The 18,491-nt window shown below is 39.7% G+C and overlaps 1 protein-coding gene across 2 annotated transcripts in view; it reads right to left on the bottom strand.

Annotated features, from left to right (window-relative positions):
• The window catches only part of DPYSL3 (dihydropyrimidinase like 3), a 282,052-nt gene that overhangs the window by 3,093 nt on the left and 260,468 nt on the right, over nucleotides 1-18,491 (bottom strand). For both annotated transcript variants that reach the window (XM_082252872.1, XM_082252873.1), the window contains exons 10-13: nucleotides 11,581-11,722; nucleotides 10,517-10,687; nucleotides 6,190-6,369; nucleotides 1,185-1,347 (exon numbers count right to left, since the gene is read on the bottom strand). In XM_082252872.1, the coding sequence (XP_082108998.1) occupies nucleotides 1,185-1,347; nucleotides 6,190-6,369; nucleotides 10,517-10,687; nucleotides 11,581-11,722 (656 nt within the window). The remainder of the gene's footprint in view (nucleotides 1-1,184; nucleotides 1,348-6,189; nucleotides 6,370-10,516; nucleotides 10,688-11,580; nucleotides 11,723-18,491) is intronic.

Below are 18,491 nucleotides of genomic sequence, written 5' to 3'. Positions count from 1 at the left end.
CGTGCTACAGCTCAATTTCAGGGTCTTGGCAATCTCATTATAGCCTAGGCCATCTTTATGAAGAGCAAAATTTATTTTTTTGGATCCTCAGAGAGTTCTTTGCCATAAGGTGCCATGTTGAACTTCTAGTGACCAGTATGAGAGAGTGAGAGCAATAACACCAAATTTAACACACCTGCTCCCAGTTCACACCTGAGACCTTGGAACACTAATGAGTCACATGACACCGGGGAGGGAGAATGGCTAATTGGGCCCAATTTGGACATTTTCACTTAGGGGTGTACTCACTTTTGTTGCCAGCGATTTAGACATTAATGGCTGTGTGTTGAGTTATTTTGAGGGGACAGCAAATATACACTATTATGCAAGCTGTACACTCACTACTTTACATTGTAGCAAAGTGTAATTTCTTCAGTGTTGTCACATGAAAAGATATAATAAAATATTTACAAAAATGTGAGGGGTGTACTCACTTTTTTGAGATACTGTATATATATATATATATATATATATATATATATATCTATATCAGGGAAACAAAGCTAAGCGACTCAAAATACAAAAATATGGAGGGGTGTACTCACTTTTGTGAGATACTGTACATGTCTACATTTCAAATAATTTGTAAATGTAATCAGCGATTTTTAGTGGGAATGCAACATTGCGGTGGATCGGACACTCAGTGACACTTTCTGGGGACCAGTGACAACAATACAGTGATCAGTGCTAAAAATATGTTACTGTATAAATGACACTGGAAGGGGCCACCAGGGGCAATCAAAGGGTTAAGTGTGCTCCTAGGGAGTGCTTTCTAACTGTGTAGGGAATGAAGAGAAGAGACAGATCTGTGTTCCTGATTAGTAGGAACACAAGATCTCTCTCTTCCTCTCTGACCGAACAGCGGTCGGCCTTGTTTACATAGGTAGACAGCCATTTTGTCATTCTCCTAAACAATCACGGGTGGCCCCGCTGATTGGCTCCCGATGTGTCCAATCACAGCGAGAGCACAGCTGCAGCGCCCCCTAGAGCCTTTTTAAAAATCACATACAGATATGTGATTTTGTGCTTAAGGGCCGCCCTGCCACAGTAAATGTACATAGGGCAGTCCTTAAGGTATTAAATACAACTTAAGGTGTCTTTATATCGAACATCCAGGTACAGAATGTAGATGACTGTACACTTACCAGCTAGACTAAATGCAGAGTGGTGCAAATTTCGGACTGGTGCGGACTGCCTTGTTGGAGAACCTTTAGCAGACCCTGCAGGAACACCAGCCTTGGGAGTTGATGACAAATCAAAGACTGGCCCATCATACATACCCCGAGGAACTGCATGTAGCTCTGCAATCTAGTAACAGACAGAATTACATTTCAGTATTAAAATATTAAAATATTACACAGTATAACACATTTGTAAAGTCAACAGCCTTCAACTATTGCTGTTAATTGACACTACCTACATACACTAGACTGGATGTGTAAATACACACTGGCCACCAAATAATCATTACTATAAACAATTATTATCAGGAAAAAGGAGAGGAGCACTGGGGGAAAACAGAAATTTGTGGAGAAAAATATCTCAGCCAATCAATTCTTCCCCATCAGGCATCATCAGAGGAGTCCTAAAGACCTGAATATTCTCCATCCAGCCATTGGAATAATGACATGCTTATTATAGTGCACAATACAATAAGAGTCCATTCACACTGCCGCGACTTGTGAGGCGACTTGTGTGCCCTCAAGTCGCCCCCAAGTCGCTTGACATAACAAAAGCAATGTTAATCAATCAGTGCCGTCTTAATTGGCACTACTGAAGTCGCTCCGACTTCAGAAAAGGGTCCTGTACTACTTTGAGGCGACTTGTATCCGACTTGTCCCATAGACTTCAATGGGAGTCGCCTCCTTATCTTATTTGAAGCGACTTGTGATCCGACTTTCCATTAAAATGGTCCTGAACCAGAAAAAAAGATAATTTTTCTTAGAATTTTTAGTAGCGCAAGGGATGGGGCTCCGCTCCGCGTTTTTGTTGCAGGCGTTTATCTGGCATTTTTGGGCGTCTTTGGAGGCAGGCATGACATCTGAACTTCTGTGTAGGGGTATATATACACACACACACACACACACCTATATGTATATATACACATACACACATATAGGTGTGATAGGAGCGGAGCCACAACCCTACAAATAATTTCATTAGCGCAGGGATGGGGTTCCGCTCCTATCACACCTGTATGTGTGTATGTGTGTATATATATATATATATGTGTGTGTGTGTGTGTGTGTGTGAGTGTATAGATACCCCTATACAGAAGTTCAGATGTCATGCCTGCTTCCAAAGACGCCCAAAAAATGTCCAATAAATGCCTGCAACAAAACGCCCAGGTGTGAAAGGAGCGGAGCCCCATCCCTGTGCTACTAAAAATTCTAAGAAAAATGATCTTTTTCTTCTGGTTCTGGACATGCTACAGAGCTGAAACTTCACAGGTACACTTTTTAGACCCCCCCCCCCCCTCCCAGACACTAAATCCAAAGAAATCTCTTTTTTTTTTTCAATAATTTTTTCAATAATTGGCTCTCTATCAAAAACGACAATTTTTAAGAACTTTTTTTTGTGTGATTGAGCATGACCCAGAACCATCATATTCTGATTGGCCAAATACAAAGTAGTACAAAGTCGTCTATCATACAAGTCGCGCTGAATTTGCGCAAAGTCGCGCTGAAGTCACGCTGAAAGTCGCGCTAACAAGTCGCCCCTTATGAGGCGACTTTCTTGTCGCGGCAGTGTGAATGGGGTCTAACCCTAAGCTACCCTCCAGGTTTCAGTTTTCTGTAATCAGGTCAATTATTGTATCTTCTTGATTGCTGCGAGAGCTACACTACACCCATTATCACTGTCTTTCGCATCTTAGTGAAAGTATCTGTAGTTATAGATAGTGTCATGACATATGGAAGTGTACTTATCACCAGGGAACTGAATCTGCAGGACTTTTTTTTAAAGAGAAAATTTTCTAGTAGTGCAGCCAGATCAGATGAAAATGATCACAAATATTTTTTTCTTATCACACTATCGGGTCCTAGAGCTTTGCATAACATCAGTTAAAAGAGAAGAAAAGAGAAAAAGAAAAAAACTGTGGTCTCCTACACGTATGTACTTAATTATAACTGCATGTGCACTTACTAATTTTCTTTAGTCCCCCTGCAAAGCCCCACAAATACCTGATGATGTTGATAGGAAAATATTGCAGGGGGTGTGGCTGTCAGCATTGTCTTAGCTAATTCACAAACCTGTAGCTGGTCAATCAGCAAACAATATGCAGCTTTAAGATAATATCTGAAATACCCCATTGTAGTGTACCCCCACAGTGCAGGATCTCCCATTGTTCCTTATAGACCTCTGAAATCTTGCTTATCTTGAACATAAGGTGTGGCGAGTGAGTCCAAATCAGGTGCCAGCATCCCAATGTATAATAAACAGTGAGGGAAAAAAGTATTTGATCCCCTGTTGATTTTGTAGGTTTACCCACTGACAAAGAAATGATCAGTCTATAAATTTAATGATATGTTTTTTTTTTTCACAGTGACAAGAAAAATATCCACAAAAACTAATTTCAAGTTGAATGGCATTTTAATGAGTGAAATAAATATTTGACCCCTTTGCAAAACATGACTTAGTACTTGGTGGCAAAACTCTTGTTGGCAATCACAGAGGTCAGACGTTTCTTGTAGTTGGCCACCAGGTTTGCACACATCTCAGGAGGGATTTTGTCCCACTTCTCTTTGAAGATCCTCTCCAAGTCTTTAGGATTTTCGAGACTGAAGTTTGGTAAATTGAACCTTTAGCTCGCTCCAGATATTTTCTATGGGATTAAGGTCTGGAGACTGGCTAGGCCGTAATGTGCTTCTTCTTGAGCCGCTCCTTTGTCTCCTTGGCTGTGTGTTTTGGGTTATTGTCATGCTGGAATACCCATCCAGGACCCATTTTCAATGCCCTGGCTGAGGGAAGGAGATTCTCACCCAAGATTTGACAGTACGTGGCCCTGTCCATTATCCCTTTTATACAGTGAAGTTGTCCTGTCCCCTTAGCAGAAAAACACCCCCAAAGCATATTGCTTTCACCTGCACGTTTGACAGTGGGGATGATGTTCTTGTGGTCATAGGCAGCATTGCTCCTCCTCCACACAGTTGATGCCAAAGAGTTCGATTTTGGTCTCATCTGACCACAAAACTTTCACCCAATTCTCCTCTGAATCATTCGGCTTTTCATTAGAAAACTTTGGACGGGCATGTACATGTTGTTTTTTTGAGCAGGGGGAGCTTGCGGGCGCTGCAAGATTTCAGTCCTTCAAGGCGTAGTGTGTTACCAATTGTTTTTTTTTTTGGGGACTATGGCCCCAGCTGCGTTGAGATCATTGACAAGATTCTCCCGTGTAGTTCTAGGCTAATTCCTCACCATTCTCATGATCATTGAAACTCCACCAAGTGAGATCTTGCATGGAGCCCCAGGCTGTGAGAGATTTACAGTTATTTTGCATTTGTTCCATTTGCGAATAATCACACCAGCTGTTGTCACCCTCTTACCAAGCTGCTTGGCAATGGTCTTTGTAGCCCATTCCAGCCTTATGTAGGTCTACAATCTTGTCCTTGAAATCCTTGGACAGCTCTTTGGTCTTGGCCATGGTGGAGAGATTGGAATCTGATTGATTGATTGCTTCTGTGGAGAGGTGTATTTTATACAGGTAACAAGCTGAGATTAGGAGCACTGCCTTTAAGAGAGTGCTCCTAATCTAAGCTCGTTACCTATATAGAAGACACCTGGGAGCCAGAAATTTCGCTGATTGATAGGGGATCAAATACAAATTTCACTCATTAAATAGCAAATCAATTTATAACATTTTTGAAATGTGTTTTTCTGGATATTTTTGTTGTTATTCTGTCTCTCACTGTTTAAAATAAACCTACAAATAAAATTAAAGATTTATCATTTCTTTGTCAGTGGGCAAACATACAAAAATCAGCAGGGGATCAAATACTTTTTTCCCCCTCGCTGTATATATATATTAGGTACTAATGGAAAAACAGGAATTTAACATAGAAGTCCAGGCTATTCCTTACTATGTCTAAACCTTCTCCCATCCCCTTCTAAATCCTGTTCTAACTACCCTGTGAAGGTAAGGTGCCTATTTTTACCTATTCTGAGGGTGCTCCGGTCCGGTCACATGATCAGCTCCCAGTGGCGGCTTTAAGGGAGAGGAGCGACAGTCGACAACGGATGTCTCATAGCAAGCCTATTGGTGATGTCCCTGCCTAGGCATTGCAGCCATTGTCAGTGCTTTCTCCTCTGCACTGAAGCTGGCTGCTGGAGAGATAACGTGACCGGATTGGAGTGCCCTCAGAATTGGTAGGTATAAGCATCTTACTTTCACAGGGTAGTTAGAATTAGACTTAGAAGAAGGATGGGAGCATTTTTAAACATAGTTAGGAACAACTTGGAATTTCAATTTCAGGATACCATAATAAAAATACACAGATATATAAAAACTTAACTGACTTTTTTTTAATTCAAAGAAAAAAATGTTAAAAAAAAAAAATGGCTGATCAGACAGGTAAGATAGTCACTCTCATAGATACTCTAGATCTTGGTTATCAGCATAGAAAAAAAATGAATTTTGGCTAAAGCCACATCTGAATTTGGAAAGTACAAAAAAGATATGGTGCCAGTAAAGTCAGAACCCATCTACATAGCCAGATTTACAGGGCTCTGCATGGGAGACACAACAAATGTATAAAAATATATGAATTTTTATTGTACATATTTAAAAAACAAATGCATAAAAACAATGGTATATCAGCCAAAAGATGATCCACAAGGTACTGTTGCAAACAGACTCTACTAGGGTACCAGAAAACTGGAAACAAATCAATAAGTGTAGATATTACATTGCAGCAATGTGGAGACTGTAAGTTTTCGGTAACCAATCTGCTAACTATTGTATATATGCTATTGTTTTTATGCATTTGTTTTTTAAATATGTACAATAAAGATTCATATATTTTTATACATCTGTTGTGTTTCCCATGCTGAGCCCTGAAAGTCTGGCTATGTAGACGGGTTCAGGTTTTACTGGTCCTGTATCTTTTTTGTGGTTGTCAGCATATTACTTGTCATTTTACCTCCATGTCTTACCTTAGTCCTTGCTTTGATTCTCTTGTAGACATAGTCAGAGAAAGGAGTACAAGGAATGAAGCGCCCTGTTCCCTGGGTCGCGTGAAGGGTGCCATCCTCAAACATGATTTTGCCTTGGCAGATGACCACAAGTGGTGCTCCTCGGAGCTCCATGCCTTCAAAGATATTATACTCTGCAGCCTAGAAAACATACTATGCTTTATTACAGAGGCTTATTCTACGTTTCAACCAATTCTATGCTATCCACAAACACTATAATGTACTGCGTCTAGTGCTTATTGTACAGGTTAGCTGGTGTCTATAAACTCATACAAAATAGACAACCATATGTTTACAATCATATTAAAACACAAACGATAAAATAGGTTTGAGATGTTTTATTTACCATGACTCAGTTGTTATTTGCTTCATAAGAGTATGATTGTATGTGATGTTTTCAGGGGCTGTCCATGGGTTTGTTCTTGGTATTGATGAATTCACCATATACTCTTGTATATAAAATTATTTTACTCTCTACTAAATAAATAATGTGCATGCTATAGGTGTGTAAAATATTACAGAATAAATTCTAAAAAGTTAGATAACTAACTTTATGAAAGTATTTCTGCTATACTCTACCTTCAGAAACAAATGGCCTGCTACACATATTGTACACATATTGATGTACTAACACAAAATCTATTAGGGCCTATTCACTATGTGTTTTGCCAGTGCAGGTGCTTTGTCTGCTACTATAGTAGTGTGTGGAGGAGTGGTACTGCAATGCTAAACACTACATTAACGTGGTATAATGAGTGTTTTATACACAAAGAGTGAATATAAATGGGCCAATAAGAATTGCATATGATCCCATGGGCCACTTTCTCACAAATTTTTTATCAGACGATGTCAATAGTTTTATCTTAACCACTTGGAATGAAGTGTTTAGGAAGGTTTTATTTTTTATGACCAAGTCATTTTGTGCTGTGCTGTGTGGCACTGCGCTACTTTAACTGACAATTGCACTCGGTCATGCAACGCTGTACACAAATTAAATTTATGTAATTTTTTCCTACAAATAGAGCTTTCTTTTAGTGGTATTTTATCGCCACTAGGTTTTTTGTTGTTTATTATATAAACGAAAAAAAGTTGACAATTTTGAAAAAAAAAAAAAATATATATATATATATATTATATATATATATATATATATATATATATATATATACATACAGTGCCTTGCGAAAGTATTTGGCCCCCTTGAAATTTGCGACCTTTTGCCACATTTCAGGCTTCAAACATAAAGATATAAAACTGTAATTTTTTGTGAAGAATCAACAAGTGGGACACAATCATGAAGTGGAACGAAATTTATTGGATATTTCAAACTTGGTTAACAAATAAAAAACTGAAAAATTGGGTGTGCAAAATTATTCAGCCCCTTTACTTTCAGTGCAGCAAACTCTCTCCAGAAGTTCAGTGAGGATCTCTGAATGATCCATGAATCATGAAGAACAAGGAACACACCAGGCAGGTCCGAGATACTGTTGTGGAGAAGTTTAAAGCCGGATTTGGATACAAAAAGATTTCCAAAGCTTTAAACATCCCAAGAAGCACTGTGCAAGCGATAATATTGAAATGGAAGGAGTATCAGACCACTGCTAATCTACGAAGACCTGGCTGTCCCTCTAAACTTTCAGCTCATACAAGGAGAAGACTGATCAGAGATGCAGCCAAGAGGCCCTATGATCACTCTGGATGAACTGCAGAGATCTACAGTTGAGGTGGGAGACTCTGTCCATAGGACAACAATCAGTCGTATACTGCACAAATCTGGCCTTTATGGAAGAGTGGCAAGAAGAAAGCCATTTCTTAAAGATATCCATAAAAAGTGTAGTTTAAAGTTTGCCACAAGCCACCTGGGAGACACACCAAACATGTGGAAGAAGGTGCTCTGGTCAGATGAAACCAAAATCGAACTTTTTGGCAACAATGCAAAACGTTATGTTTGGCGTAAAAGCAACACAGCTCATCACCCTGAACACACCATCCCCACTGTCAAACATGGTGGTGGCAGCATCATGGTGTGGGCCTGTTTTTCTTCAGCAGGGACAGGGAAGATGGTTAAAATGAATGGGAAGATGGATGGAGCTAAATACAGGACCATTTTGGAAGAAAACCTGATGGAGTCTGCAAAAGACCTGAGACTGGGATGGAGATTTGTCTTCCAACAAGACAATGATCCAAAACATAAAGCAAAATCTACAATGGAATGGTTCACAAATAAACATATCCAGGTGTTAGAATGGCCAAGTCAAAGTCCAGACCTGAATCCAATCGAGAATCTGTGGAAATAACTGAAAACTGCTGTTCACAAAAGCTCTCCATCCAACCTCACTAATCTCGAGCTGTTTTGCAAGGAGGAATGGGCAAAAATTTCAGTCTCTCGATGTGCAAAACTGATAGAGACATACCCCAAGCGACTTACAGCTGTAATCGCAGCAAAAGGTGGCGCTACAAAGTATTAACTTAAGGGGGCTGAATTATTTTGCACGCCCAATTTTTCAGTTTTTTATTTGTTAAAAAAGTTTAAAATATCCAATAAATTTCGTTCCACTTCATGATTGTGTCCCACTTGTTGTTGATTCTTCACAAAAAATTACAGTTTTATATCTTTATGTTTGAAGCCTGAAATGAGGCAAAAGGTCGAAAAGTTCAAGGGGGCCGAATACTTTCACAAGGCATTGTGTATATATATATATATATATATATATATATATATATATATATATATATATATATATTAGTTTCTGCTATAAAATATATCGCATAAAAAATAAAAATCAAATCTCTTAATACATTTTGGCCAAAATGTATTCTGCTACACGTCTTTGGTAAAATAAATCCCAGGTGTATATTGACTGGTTTGTGTGAAAGTTATAGCGTTTACAAACTATGGGATATATACTGGAATTTTTATTTATAATTTTTAGTAATGGCAGCAAACAGTGACTTAAAACGGGACTGCAATAGTGCAGTAGGCGATCTGACACTAACTGACGCTGGGGGGAACTAACTGCCACTGACATCACCAGTGACATTAATTCAGTAATCAGCTAATAATATGCATCAAGGGGTTAAATGTGTGCCTAACAAGTGTTTATGTGTGTACTGTGTGCTGCTTTTACTGGTTGTTTTCATTCCCTGCTTAGCATAGAATGAACAATGAGATCCCCTGTTACTTAACACATCTCTGTGTTGTTTACATTCACAAAGCTGTGTTCAGTGAAGCTCAGAGCCGATCAAGGGGTGCCAACAGTCAATCATTGGCCAGGACCCAGCTATCAGCATGTGCTGTGACGAATCACAGCACAGTCGGGCAGGCGGTCATGCTCGCGCCCCCTTACCCGGAAATGCAGAATCACGTATATATATATATATATATATATATATACGTGATTTTGCTCACAGCGGCCACCCTGTAACAGTAAATCTACAGAAGGCAGTCAGCAACTGGTTAAAGGCCACATGACTACAAACAAGTAGAAGAAAATCCAAGAAACTTTGTAAAAAGAACATGCTTTGAAGGGTCAGTCCATGACAAATGTATATTTCAGTTTTTATTTGATATTTGAGTTGAACCATCTGACTATTTCTTATAGCTTCTGAGTTCCTGGGATTGCTCACATGCTGTATCCAATATAACATGGCCCCACTTTTGTTGTATTTTGCATTTATTTTATAGTATGGAGATAGCTCTGGGAGGTGGCGAAAAAAAAACTGATGGGTTGGAACACCCAAAACTCCCAGGTGGATAGAACAAAGACTCGGAAAACATGACAAAGAGATCTTGTTATGAAAGAATAAAACATATAGAAGCCAGGGGCTGACGTATCCCACCAGCGTCCATCTACGACGAAAAAAAATAATTTTTGGGTAGACTGAAGCTTTATAAGTACTAAAAAAAATGTGAAATGTATTCTGAGCTACAATAGCGCTAGTGTTTTTGATTTTTCTTCTTTATTTTATATATTTTGTATATATTTTGTTTAAAAATAAATGCCTTTTGTTTTATTACTCCCTGTGTATTATGTCATATAAAAATACTGTCCAATAATGAGGTGTTGGCATATTCACTTTCATTATCTGGCCCTGACATTGTTGGCTTTTCACCCTCTCTGCTGGACAGATCCAAAAGAATGTTGTCATCCAATTGGATCACCGGTATTTACCACCTCAGAAGCCAACACTATAATAATGCTCTAACTCATTCTGTGTTCCGTAGCTACAGGTCATACATTCTTCCTATCAAATATCCTATCTTCTGCACATTTCAAGTTTGACTTACAGATTGATGACTTTTGGCAGAAACGATTTTTACTGCATCAGGATCCCAGATAACCAGGTCACTATCTGATCCGACAGCTATTCTCCCTTTCCTGGGGTAGAGGTTGAAGATCTTGGCAGCATTGGTACTGGTGACAGCAACAAATTGATTTTCATCCATTTTGCCTGAAGCCTAAAGGAAAAAAAAATTATTATTTTCTAATTCATTTGTGTACCAACTTCTATTTGCATCACTGCAAAGTTATAACCAGTGGTCCAGTGTGCCATTAAGTGATTCAGAATAACTCTCATTAATGTCAGAAGGCAATCAAAAAATGCTAAGGTGCATATACAGATTACGATCCTTAGAATAATCTTTCAGACTTGTAAAGTTTTTGCTATATGTATCCCTGTTGAGATTTTCTCTCATGTCCTGTGCCTGAAAAAGGAGAATGGGAATTCCCCCCACATCAGTAGACAGGATTAAGCTTTCTGTATCTCTTTTTGGGGGGGGGGTCCTAAAATGTCCTGTCCCCATGACCACTTAATCTCTTCTAGAGAAAGTACATTCCTTAAGGCAATATTAACATTGACTTAATAGTTATTCCCAGAATAGTAGAGAATACCTAATCAGGTTAAAAAAAACACAAGCCCATTCAGCTCAATCTACAGAAAAAAAACCCATACAAATCAAAACCTCAATTCTATATCCACAGTTGATCCAGGGGCAGATAAAAAAATCCCAATAAAGCATAATCCAATTTGCTCCATATCAGATACAAAGTGGGTTGATTTACTAAAACGTGAGACTGCAAGATCTGGTGCGACTCTGCAAAGAAACCAATCAGCTTCTAGATTTGTTTTTGCCAAAGCTTAATTAAACATGCTGAAATTAGAAACTGATTGGTTTCTATGCACAGCTGCACCTAATTTTGCACTCTCCAGTTTTCCAATATCTTATATGTAGTTTGAACAATTGTTTCTCAACAATTGAAAAAAAAACATAAAAACTGTAAAATATGGAAGACGGATTGTTAACTCATGCACCATATTTGTCAGGTGCAGAAGCACATTATGGATTCTTACCACTGCCTTGTCCCAGATGACGGACATTCTTTCTTCAACACCATTTGTCCCCTCAGGAATTAGGGTGAAATTATCCTTTCCAACTGCCTTCTGAGCAGTGCTGAAAACAGTGTGAGCACTGCCAGTCACTTGCAAGTCACCGCTGTAAAAACACAAAACAAAAAAGTTAGGCACATTCATTTTTCTTTTCAATTTTAAATATTCTATTTAACATTTTTAATAAAATACAATATGGGGAATATTTGCTTTAAATAACAATTATTATCATTAAATGATCATAATATTTCTTACTATAGTCAGTCGCATCCACCATACCCTCCAGCCAACTTGGGTGTGAAGTACTATGTGCTTTTGGTCTCCTGCACAGAGGCAGATGCCTCATGTACCCAAATTTTTTCACTTGGTCAATATGGAACTCAATTGTTAGTCACAACGAGGTTAGGTGCTAATAAAAATTGCTGTCTTAATCCACATTATAGTTAAGTACCAGGAATTACCTTGCTTGCAGTTCAGGTTAATTTTAAATGAATTGTAAGCATGTTACTCCTGCTTACAAGCATTTTAAAGAGGTGGTGGGTTTAGCATTAGGTGCAATAGGCCTATGGGTATAGGTACCAGAGGGAAAGTAGCTGTTTTTCTCTTGGTTGGTAAGCACACGACACATTCCTGTTGGTGCACTTATCACATTCACAGAGTTATATATGTGGTTATTTATGCAAGCTACTCCAGCATGGCCATAGTCATTTTTGCAAGTATTTAATATATAATTGCAGTAAAAGCCAGTTATCACTTTCTCACATTTGTTCTTCAATGTATAAATTAACACTGCAAACTGCTAAAGGAAAAGCAGATCCTTATGGAACATCTGGACTGGAATGAAAGCCATAGTTTGTGGACTGGAATTAAAGTAATACTATCTGAACTAGAACTAAAATGATGTTCTCTAAATTGGATTTAAAGTGATAGTTACTATGACATAATTCAATATGAAGCATGACTTGGGTATACTAAATACACCTAATGTATTAGGAAACCTCTGTTTTGAGTCAATAAATGTAGTACTTCATTTCCAATCTTTTTAATGTTACTAATGACTGGTCATGCTACAGCAAAGAACACCGTTAATCTGATGACATGGACCACATGCATCATATTATTATTAATATACAGGATTTATATAGTGTCAACAGTTTGCGCAGCGCTTTACAATATGAGGGAAGACAATACAGTTAAAATACAATTCAATACAGGAGGAATTAGAGGGCTCTGCTCTACTTGTCACACTGTGCACACCGCATAGGTTTTCTTGGGTTTTATGATGAAATAGGATTTTTGAACTGTCCATAAAATCTTGTTTTTAGGGTTCATTAAGGGACAAAGAAATACATCTACTGTTGGGTTATACTTCTGTCTACAGGAGACACTGGTACACAAAAAAACTTTAGGCCAGTCCAGGATAAACCCTTCCCTTCCCTGCATACCTTAGTTTGTATCAAGCAGTAACAAGAGCATGAGCTTATACACAGAGGGATTTGTCCTGTGTACCTCAATACACTTGAAGCGGATGTAAACCCTCACATGTATCCAGTCAAGTGAACAGCCTCAGATGATGCATAGAGATCAAACAAATCTCCCTACGTAAGGTTTACATATCTGCTGTATTCCGCTTTATATATTATTTAGAAAGTGCACATTGTGTTAGAGATTTTCTCTTCCTGTTCAGCACTGGGAGAGTAGTGAAGCCTTACACTTTGTGACAGCTGATTGGAGGAAAGGCACACACCCCCACTCCACCTAGGCAGAAACACTACACAAATTTCAGCCTGGTTTTATTTCAGTTGATGGAGAACTTGTCAGACGTCCTTATGCTGATAACAGAAGAACAGAGCAGGAGAAAGCCACTGGACTTATGGCTTTGGAGAGAGATAAGAAAACACTACAGATAGAATTTGATGAATCAGGTTTACATCCACTTTAAAGAAAAGGATTTTACAGTGAGTACAAAAATCCTATTTTCTTTCTCAATAATTGAGGGTAAAAAAGAAGTAATTTACGGTCAGAATGTCCAAAACCAGTACAAGTGAGGAGCGGGCAAACAGCAACAGTCACTATCAGGCCCAAAAAAAAAAAAAAACAGAACTGGGTACTTTCATCAATGCAAAAGCTGAGCAGGTGGGGTTCAGGGCGCTTTCAGTTCACACATAAGAATACCTTAACTGTAGTGGAAAGGTCTATGGAACTATAGGGGCTGGGAAATCAATAGTGCATTAATATGGGTTAAAATGGTTTCTTCTACATCTGACTTAATTGCAGGAGACTGTGATTGCCCATAACCAATCTCACCAGAGAGAGACTGTGGGGACCCTAAATCTGAGTCAGATATTGTCACTGTGTCCACTGGCCTGGCCTCTCTAAGTCTGCAGGAAAGTCAGAAATTGACTTTGCAGGGGAATGCAAAGAAGGGCGCCTTAAATTTGGTTACATTTTTTGTGATTGCCGTAGAGGCACCTGATGACAGGTCAGGGGACCTTTGCATACCTGACAGCACTAAGGGGGAATCCGACGAGGTAGAACTAAAACCATAGGTTCACCGGATTCAAAACTTTAGTGCCCACAGAATAATAGTTCCTAGAATCTGGCAGTGATGCCACTAGCTCAGGGGACAAATCAAGGTCTTGGGCACCCACAAACGCAGTCAGCCGGTAACCCAGGGTCAGCAGGCCACAGATGACCAAAGTCAGTGTAGACGGGCAATAGAAATGGACCAGGGATTGGCATTCCATGTAGAAAGCACACGCAGCAGTAGGGCAATGCTTAAATGGCTGTGAATGACGGGAAAGAGAGTACAGAGTGCATGTGCACAACATTATACCTAGGGAATCAGGTCAGCGTTCCATCCCTCTGCATTAACTACTTCTACGATAAATTGGGTAAAAAGCGGGAGATTTATTGGCACCCATTGGTGCAAATAGTGAGATGCCAGTGCTTACCATGAATGGCCTACTCACATAGTGAGACAGGGCAAACCAGTGGCACTCTGGAAAGCATTCTGAAAATGACCTGTTACCAGAGGGGGTTTAGAAAGCACTTAATGTGGAATCCAGTGCCAGAAGGTCACTTCCAGGCTGTCCCTGGAATGTTCAGTATAGTATGGAAAGCATCTAATGTGTAACCCAGGTCCTGATGGTCACTTCCAGACTGTCCCTGCAATGTCCTGTCTAGTGGGATCTTGGTACAGCACTCCAAAGCTAGGCAGACGAAAGGCCGATCCGGACAGCCCCAAATAGAAACCAACTCAAGCAGCAATGTAGCAAGTAATCTTGATTGAAGAAAAAGCAATTGAAGACTCAAAAGAAAAAAGCTAGCAGAAAAAATGTTAGACTTTTTGCAGCAGAGCACAAGAAAAGATGTGCATTCTCCTAGGACACTAGGAAATGACTGAGACATGCTAAGAAAAGGCATGGATATCCTGGGCTGGCCTAAAGATTTTTTTTTGCCAGCGTCCATTCCTCATCTAGATGGCAGTATAACCTGACAGTAGATTACTTTGTGTATCCTTCAAAGGATGAAAGAGCAAACCACAGTAATGAAACAAGTATTATATGTAACCACTAGGTGGCAGCGGAGCACTGATTAATGTTCACACTAGCCTACTTTGTGACTTTGTACCTACTTTGGCCAAATGCTGCAGATGTACAGGCATCCTCCAGAAATGATAAACATGCATCAGATTTCTGCCAGCAAACAATACCTCATACCCTGTTCTCAGAGGAACTGCACGACTGTCTGTTTTCTCACTGCAGACACTAATTTATAATGATGTAATTCACATTCCACCAGAAAACTTAGTAAATTGATATAACCCAGGAACCATGAGCTTTACATTTAAATTAGTTTTAATTTTTCATCATGTCTTCTACTTTAAATGCATACAGATTAGATTTGGAGCTTTTCAGGGACTGATAGATTTACATAATTTCTGTTAATGAACATCTAAAATAGTAAGTCAGCTATAAAAAAAAAAAAATCATAAAATACTAGAGCACAAGCGTGTGTGCTTGGCTAATTATCTTTAATTGGTCCCCAAAATGTTCTATTGAGTCAGCTAGGCTTTCTGTACCTGTAACTTTTGTCTGCTTTGTTTTACCTGTAAAGTGAACCTGTGGAGAATCCACAACAGCACAGAGTTCTAAGAACCCCATGTGTAAGCTTCAAGTCTCTCTGGACTCCCTGGTTGTAGTCAGACTCCCAGAGCTGAATCTTGGAAAGAAGCAATGTGAGTCACATGCTCTCCATATCTGGAAGTACAGATGTAGATACAGGCTAGCAAAGGGAAGGGGAGTTTATGCTGCAAGGGGGGTGGCATGCAAGCAGTGGGGGCGAACAGGCGCTGCTTCCCCTATCCAAGCGTCTGGCCCCCTTAATCTACACACAGGGCGCCAAATGCATGTATTCCAATGAGGGTTTTTTTTTTTTAACCACGTGATTAGTGCCAGAGGCTCTGATAGGCTTAAAAAAAGGGTGGGCTTGGGGTGCTGCGCCCTGAGCCCACCCAGTTGTGTGACAATAGCTTATGAATATTCGCTATTGCCACACTGATTCTCCTCCTGGCCAATCAGAAAGCGAGTCTTGAGACCTGTTTCCCGATTGGCCGAAAGAAGAAGCCTTCCTATTGGGGAAGGAGGAGGGAGGAGACAGCTGACATGATGGCAAGGAACCGCAAGGGAATTTTGACCAACAGAGGGGTGACAAGGAGGAGACCAAGGGGGGAAGCTGCTGCAGCCTCCACATGTCAGTCCAGGGGCAGTACAGGGTGAGTGAGCCGGTGAATGGGGTGAGGGGTGTGTGTGTGGGGGTATGGTGAGTGAGCTGGTGAATGGGCTGGAGTGACGGGGGGGGGAGGTTAGTCTGTGGTCAGGTCCGTCTAACCTCCCCCCCCCCCGACCGATGGAGCCCTAACCCCCACCTTTGCTTTGACCTGCACTATAATGAGCAGTTCCACCAGGGAACAAGTGAAATCAGCAAATGCTGATTTCAGTTCAGTTTTGAGTGTAAAGTGTGTTTAAATGTCAGATTTTTATCGGATCTCTGCAATTTTTGAAAATAAATTACACTTTTTAGCAGTGAAACAAACATTGCATGTCCCTCTGTAAAGCAGGGAACACCACTCCAAATGCACAGACTATTCATTTAAAGGGTAGGCCCAATATTCTTTAGCAAATCCACATTATAAAAACTATCACTACTTTTTGTATTTCATGCTAATCATACTCTCTCAGTCACTGTGAGATTCATTTTCTGTATTCTGCAAAAAACCTGGTTGATCCTGCTGCTCTTTATCTCCACCTTCTGTTCATGTCCCCAATTCAGCTAAGTCTTTTGCAGCTGTGGGGCCAACTCTGCACATGCTCAGTTTTTAGTGAGTTTCTATGCTGAGCATTTCCTCCCTATCACATCTGAGCAGCCCATTTGACTATAGAGTCGCACGTGGGCGTATACAAAGTGGTAAATGAAAGCCCATTCCTCCCTCCTTCTCCATGCCACCAGCTAAACATACAAATTAATGGAGGCTTCACCTCCTTCTTTTGCTAAGACACCGGATGGTGGGGTGTGACAAAGCTTGTGACTGGCAGAAATCTGCCCACACCATGCCTTTGACAAAAAAATCATAAATATTTGATTTCAAATATATATTTGCATGACAATGTAAAACAGTTTATTGATAATTAATATTTATTTTTACTCTGTATTCTAAAGGGTGTTTTTTTTATTTTTTTTATTTTGAACATGCGACCAGCAGCAGAGGACTAAAAGCTCCTCCTGCTTATGTTTCCCTGCAGACAGGCTGGGAACGATCTGGGTCATGTGACAGCTGTATATCAATTAGAAAAAAGGTATTTAAATATGTTTTTCTATTTAAATGATAACAGTGCCATCATCCACATATAGAAATAGAAGGGACGATGTAAATTAAACTGTGTGTGTGTTTAGTATCATTTTGAAACTCTTAGCCTGGGTTCACACTGCAGCGCGACTTCAGCAGGGCTTGCATACGACCCCTCTAATAGAAGTCAATGCAAGTCTTCCCCAAAGTAATGCAGGAACCTTTTTCTAAGTCGGAGCGACTTGAGTCACTCTGATTAGAACGGTTCCATTGCACTGAATGGAGCGTGACTTGTCAGGCGGCTAAGTCGCCTGACAAATTGCCCCAGTGTGAACCCAGGCTTAACCCCACCTCACACCATGGTATTTCCAAAAAATAATATTTAATTTCAAATATATATTTTCATGACAATTTAAAACAGTTTATTGATATTAATTATTTTTTTTTTGCTGTATTCCAAAGGCTGTTTTTTTAAATTTTGAACAAGTGGCCAGCAGCAGAGGACTAGAAGCTCCTTCTGCTTCTGTTACTCTGCAGACAGGCTGGAAAAAAGCTGGGCCATTTGACAGGTGTATATCGATTATGGAAAAGGGTACTTAGATGTTTTTTTTTTATTTAAATGATTACAGTGCCATCATCCACATACAGAAATAGAAGGGACAATGTAAATTAAAAAGTGTGCGTTTAGTATCACTTTGAAACTCTTAACCCCACCCCCAACTCACCCTTCCATCCCAGATTCTAGTGATCCTCTGTAATTTCTGCTTCAAATAAGAGAAATTTGACCTGATTACAATTTCTCCTCATTTTCCTACAGTGCGCATAGGTTTTTGCTACTGGTGAAGAGCTACTAGGGATAAAACCAAGATCCTAAGAGTTCATTTTTTATTGCTTGCTATTATCTTGCCCTCTAAAACAAAACCACAGTTTTATGTATAATGCAAAAAAATCTCATTAGGACACCTGCACTGCACTTAGCAAGGAACCCCACAAATCTCTGCGCTGCTCCCACAATGACCTGCAAAAT

The sequence above is a fragment of the Pelophylax lessonae genome, assembly GCF_965119305.1.
Source record: "Pelophylax lessonae genome assembly, chromosome: 4".
NCBI lineage: Eukaryota > Metazoa > Chordata > Amphibia > Anura > Ranidae > Pelophylax > Pelophylax lessonae.
The sequence above is the reverse complement of the archived record's forward strand: the minus strand, read 5'-3'. Positions and strand labels throughout refer to the sequence as shown.